Source organism: Papaver somniferum, chromosome 1, assembly GCF_003573695.1.
Source record: "Papaver somniferum cultivar HN1 chromosome 1, ASM357369v1, whole genome shotgun sequence".
Classification (NCBI taxonomy): domain Eukaryota; kingdom Viridiplantae; phylum Streptophyta; class Magnoliopsida; order Ranunculales; family Papaveraceae; genus Papaver; species Papaver somniferum.
In genome coordinates this window covers 106,651,157-106,657,185 of record NC_039358.1, presented here as the reverse complement: position 1 = coordinate 106,657,185, position 6,029 = coordinate 106,651,157, and the positions used below count along the sequence as shown (strand labels likewise).

Here is a 6,029-nt window from a genome sequence, read left to right as displayed (position 1 = left end):
CTGAATCTGCCCCCTCTGAGTTCGATGTAAACCCAATACGAAATCCATGCTCAAATCTGACCATGGTTGGCTTGGAACTTTTAGTGGTATATATAACCCTGCATTGGTTGCTTTTCCTTTTGAAACTTGACAGATTCGACATCTGTCCACGAATTTAGCAACTTCACGCCTCATTGTTGGCCAGTAATATGATTTTGAAACAAGCTGGAAAGTTTATCTCTACCCATGTGCCCCTCGTCATGTAACTCCTTAATAATCTTCAATCGAAGACTAGAATCGGGAATACACAATTGGTTACCTTTAAAGAGAAATCCTTCATGCATAAGGTAATCACTTCGTTTTCCTAGACTGATATTATCCACAATCTCCACAAAGTGTGGATCGGTTAGAATATGTTCAGAATACGAATCAAAATCTATTACCTCAGTTCGCATGGTGTTGAGTAACATACTTCGACGGCTTAAAGCATCAGCAACTTGATTCTGCGACCCAGCTTTGTGCTTCAGTACAAAAGTGAACTCTTGCAAATAAGAAGCCCACTTACCATGTCTAGATGAAAGCTTCTCTTGCCTATTGATATGCCTTAAAGAATCATGGTCAGAAAACATAATGAATTCGTTATGAATTAGATAGTGTCGCCAATGCTTCAAGGCTTGAACTATGGCATAAAACTCCACATCATAAGTACTGTAGTTGGTCTTAGCACCATTCAACTTCTCACTAAAATATGCTACAGGTCGTCCTTCCTGACTCAAAACAGCTCCAATTCCCACCTTCGATGCATCACAGTGTAATTCAAATGGCTTGCTGAAATCAGGTAACACCAATAGTGGTGCGGTTATTAGTTTTGTCTTGACTGCTTCAAAGGCTTTGTCAGCTTCCTCAGACCATGAGAACTTTCCTACTTTCATGCATTCAGTAATGGGTGCCATAATGGTGCTGAAGTGATGAATAAAACGCCGGTAAAAAAAGCGAAACCATGAAAACTCCTTACCTCGTGCAGTGTAGTGGGTGTGGTCCAATTTCTTACAGCTTCAACCTTGGAATCATCTACCTTTATTCCATCCTTGGTTACGACATAGCCGAGAAATAGAATTTGGTCAGTCATGAATGAACACTTCTTGATGGCTGCAAATAATTTTTCCCGACGTAGAGTTGAAAGCACTTCTCGAAGATGTTGAAAATGCATGTTCATATCAACACTATAAATAAGAATATCGTCGAAATAAACGACCACAAAAGTACCGATAAAGGGCCTGAGAACTTGATTCATTATACGCATGAATGTACTAGGCGCATTGGACAATCCAAACGGCATAACCATCCACTCATATAACCCTTCTCGAGTCTTAAAAGCTGTTTTCCACTCATCACCTTCTCGAATTCTGATCTGATGGTACCCACTCTTCAAGTCGAGTTTGCTAAACACCTTCGCTCCACACAACTGATCTAGCAGGTCATCCAATCTAGGAATTGGAAAACGGTATTTTACTGTGATTTTGTTGATGGCTCGACTGTCAACACACATTCTCCACGTTCCATCTTTCTTTGGAATCAACAAGGCCGGTACAGCACAAGGACTTAGGCTCTGTCGGATCAAACCTTTCTGTAACAACTCTTCCACTTGACGACGAAGTTCTTCATGCTCCTTAGGACTCATTCTATAATGCGCTTTGTTTGGCAAGCTTGATCCAGGGATGAGATCAATATGGTGTTGTATATCCCGGAGAGGTGGTAGCTCGTCTGGCAACTCGTTAGGGAAAACATCAATAAATTCCTTAATTAAAGGTTGAGCTGCAATAGGGATACTACTTTCATCCGGCTGTTGGTCTTTGCTAATCAACACATACAGTTCTCCTGCATCTTCTGCCTCAACTTCAAACTGCTTAAACGACAAGAGATTGGTAGTTTGTCCGGTAGATGGTTTAGGTGCAATTTCTTTGCTGGGTACAAGTACTATACGTACGTGTCGTTCCATAAAAAGCTGTAGGTATTTTTATGCCCGTCATGACTAGTTTTCCTGTCAAACTCCCATGGTCGACCCAACAACAAGTGACAAGCATCCATACTAGTAATGTCACACCATATTTTATCTTTATATTTGTTACCAATCGAAAAAGAAACCAAGCAACGTTTGTTTACTTTCACCTCATTCCCTTTCTTAAGCCAAGAAAGTTTATATGGATGCGGATGTGCCTTGGTTTCCATCCTAAACCGTTTCACGACCTCTTCGTCAATCATATTCTCGCAACTTCCAGGATCAATAACTAAACGACAAACTTTTCCCTCGATCGTACATGTCGACTGGAATATATTATTACGTAACCAGTTGTCGTCCTCATCTATACGTGGAGTGAGAAAACTTCTTCTTGCTACAAAGTTCACTCCTGTATCTCCTGTAACTACTTCATCACTAGGTTCAGAGTCATCCTCTGGATCCTCATCATATTCAGGTACCCAATCATCTTCTTCACGATTGTCTTCATTGAAAAAAACCTTGTTCACACGTTCTACTTTGCGACAGTCAGTGCCTTTGTGCCCAGTTTCACCGCACTTATTACACTTGCCTCCAAAATAGCTGATTGGAGTTTTAATTGGGGTCGAAACCGAATTAGGTTTGTTAACAGTACTAGTTGTTGACGTACTACGATTACTTGTTGGGGAAGATGCTACATTGTTACCCCAATTTGAACTTCTACGCCCCACTTGTTTCTCTACCTGCCTTGCTCTATGATGTGCATCCGATATAGAACAACAGTCAAACATGTTAAGTGTATCCTGATATTGCTGAGGAAGACCACCTACATAACGTGCGACTCTTTGCTCATCTGACTCCGACAAATCGTTAAGAGAAAGTAATCGATAAAATTCCTTCGTGTACTCGTCTATAGAAAGTGTTCCCTTGCGTAGGTTTTGTAGTTGCTGGTACATCAAGCTGATATAGTTGTGTGGTAAAAATTCTGCTCTCATATGTTTCTTCATCTTCTCCCACGAGACTAAATTCTGCTTCCCTTTACGAGAGCGTTGTAGTTTGTGTTGTTGCCACCACGAATTAGCTCTTCCCCGAAACATAGTTGCTACCAGCTGAACTCGTTTGTTATCTGGTACATCCTTAAATTCCAATACTTCCTCAGCTGTGTTCAACCACGAAAGAAACTCCTCCGCTTCTAAACCTCCATAGAATTCTGGAACCTCCACTTTTATTCCGGCCTTCCAGCGCTCAGAATCGTCACGTTGGATTATCCTACCTTCACGGCGTCCTCTACCAAAAGGGTTGGTATAATCCCCTTCTTCGTTGGTATTATCCCCTTCTTCCTCGTCTCCTTCTTCATGATGAATGTTATTTTGACCCATCATCACTCGGATTTCATTCAATAATTCTTCCTTCATCGTATTATAATCAATTGGATCAACTTCTTGGCCTCGAACACGACCTCGACCAACTGGTAACCTTGGCATATTACTAACCCTGGAATCGAACTGGCTCTGATGCCAACTGATGCAGCGGATATTAGAGAAACTAGAGAAAAGAGAAGTGTTGTTCAGACTTCAAATATTCCTAGAAATATCGACTATGAACGTTGATTAATATCTAGACTTCGGTTTCCCAACTTTAGATAAAAATCGATTAAACTTGAACAAAGTTTGATAAAGAAGATATATATTCCAAAAAAAAGTTGCCCTAAACAATTTATGATGGACTCTTTTATAGACTTGGGGAAAAACCCTAACTTGCTAGTCAAGAAAGGATGAAAAAACCCCCTAAACCGACTCAGACCCTAATTTGCTATTTTTGGCAAATTTTGGTCGACCTAAAATAATGAGAGTACTCATAAAATAAAACAATTCGCCTCAAACGGCGGCCCAAACAGACTCCTAACGAAAGAGTTATTAACAAAATAAAAACTTTCCTAAAATAGCAAAAACGTATGTTTGATGCCCTAAACGATGGAATTTGGCTAAATTCTGAAGACCAAGGAAATCAAAGATTCCTTGTCCTGTTCTTTGGCTTGTTTCCCATCGAAATGGACCCCTAAGGATCTAAATTACGACACATGGATTTTTAGCCTCCAAATAGGCTATAGCCTGCTCATCTGCATCAGTTGGCTTTGTCTTTCTATTTGATTCAAGATAGATGAAATTTGTTAGGATTTGGATTAGTTCTTCTTGGTCTTTCATCCTTCTTCTATTGTGAAATTTGACTTCCTTCATATTTTCTTGAATCAACGTACATAGAAATGCAATTTTTACTAGACGTAATGCCTTAGAACATATTAATTGTAATTACAATACATTTTTCAAACTTTTTCTGTTAAAGATGAGTTTATCTAGTTTACAATTTAGTCTCAGAAATCAATTTCAGATGTATAACGAAGTGTGTAGACTTTTTTGAGTTAACGTATATAAAATTCAACATTTTTATGAACTCTTTCTTTTTGTGTTGGCTTTGTATTTCTATTTGATTCAAGATAGATGAAATTTGTTAGGATTTGAATTACTTCTTCTTGGTCTTTCATCCTTCTTCTATTGTGAAATTTGACTTCCTTCATATTTTCTTGAATCAACGTACATAGAAATGCAATTTTTACTAGACGTAATGCCTTAGAACATATCATTTGTGATTACAATATATTTTTCAAACTTTTTCTGTTAAAGATAAGTTTATCTAGTTTACCATTTAGTCTCAGAAATCAATTTTCGACTTATACCGAAGTTTGTAGGCTTTTTTGAGTTAAAGTATAAAAAATTCAACATTTTTATGAACTCTTTATTTTTGTATTGGCTTTGTCTTTCAATTTGATTCAAATAGATGAAATTTTATAGGAATTAGATTAATTCTTCTTGGTCTTTCATCCTTCTTCTATTGTGAAATTTGGCTTCCTTCATGTTTTCTTAAATTAACGTACATAGAAATGCAATTTTTACTAGACGTAATTCCTTAGAACATATAATTTGTGGTTAAAATATGTTTTTCAAACTTTTTCTGTTAAAGATGAGTTTATCTAGTTTACCATTTAGTCTCAGAAATCAATTTCCGACTTATACCGAAGTTTGTAGACTTTTTTGAGTTAACGTATAAAACATTCAACATTTTTATGATCTCTTTATTTTTGTGGCTTTGTCTTTCAATTTGATTCAAATAGATGAAATTTGTTAGAATTTGGATTAGTTCTGGCTGGTCTTTCATCCTTCTTATATTGTGAAATTTGACTTCCTTCATATTTTCTTGAATCAACGTACATAAAAATGCAATTTTTACTAGACGTATTGCCTTAGAACATATCATTTGTGATTAAAATATATCTTTCAAACTTTTTCTGTTAAATATGAGTTTATCTAGTTTACCATTTAGTCTCAGAAATCAATTTCCGAATTATACCGAAGTTTGTAGACTATTTTGAGTTAACGTATAAAAAATTCAACATTATTATGAACTCTTTATTTTTGTATTGGCTTTTTCTTTCAATTTGATTCAAAAGATGAAATTTGTTAGAATTTGGATTAGTTCTGGCTGGTCTTTCATCCTTATTATATTGTGAAATTTTACTTCCTTCATATTTTCTTGAATCAACTTACATAGAAATGCAATTTTTACTAAACGTATTGCCTTAGAACATATTAATTGTAATTACAATACATTTTTCAAACTTTTTCTGTTAAAGATGAGTTTATCTAGTTTACAATTTAGTCTCAAAAATCAATTTCCGACTTATAACGAAGAGTGTAGACTTTTTTGAGTTAACGTATAAAAAATCTAACATTTTAATGAATTCTTTATTTTTGTATTGGCTTTGTCTTTCAATTTTATTTAATTAGATGAAATTTGTTGGAATTTGGATTAGTTCTGCATGGTCTTTCATCCTTCTTCTATTGTGAAATTTGACTTCCTTCATATTTTCTTGAATTAACGCACATAGAAATGCAATTTTTACTAGACGTATTGCTTTAGAACATATTAATTGTAATTACAATACATTTTTAAAACTTTTTCTGTTAAAGATGAGTTTATCTAGTTTACAATTTAGTCT

General features: G+C 35.9%; 1 protein-coding gene across 1 annotated transcript; it reads right to left on the bottom strand.

Annotated features, from left to right (window-relative positions):
• Positions 1 to 224: 224 nt before the first annotated feature.
• LOC113348625 lies at positions 225 to 3,459 on the bottom strand. The gene is made up of 3 exons (XM_026592472.1): positions 2,143 to 3,459; positions 995 to 1,984; positions 225 to 901 (listed from the first exon to the last, which is right to left on the bottom strand). Exons 1-3 carry the CDS (start codon positions 3,457 to 3,459, stop codon positions 842 to 844), a joined length of 2,367 nt encoding a protein of 788 aa, XP_026448257.1. The 3' UTR covers positions 225 to 841.
• Between the last annotated feature and the right edge of the window lie 2,570 nt (positions 3,460 to 6,029).

What these genes read in the sequence shown, in the direction of transcription:
- LOC113348625 (XM_026592472.1), bottom strand. Translation starts at nt 3,459, where the DNA reads ATGCCAAGGTTACCAGTTGGTCGAGGTCGTGTTCGAGGCCAAGAAGTT. An exon ending in AGAAAGGGAATGAGGTGAAA is followed by an intron (nt 1,985 to 2,142) that starts GTAAACAAACGT and finishes AAATACCTACAG; the next exon opens with CTTTTTATGGAACGACACGT. An exon ending in CACCCACTACACTGCACGAG is followed by an intron (nt 902 to 994) that starts GTAAGGAGTTTT and finishes GCATGAAAGTAG; the next exon opens with GAAAGTTCTCATGGTCTGAG.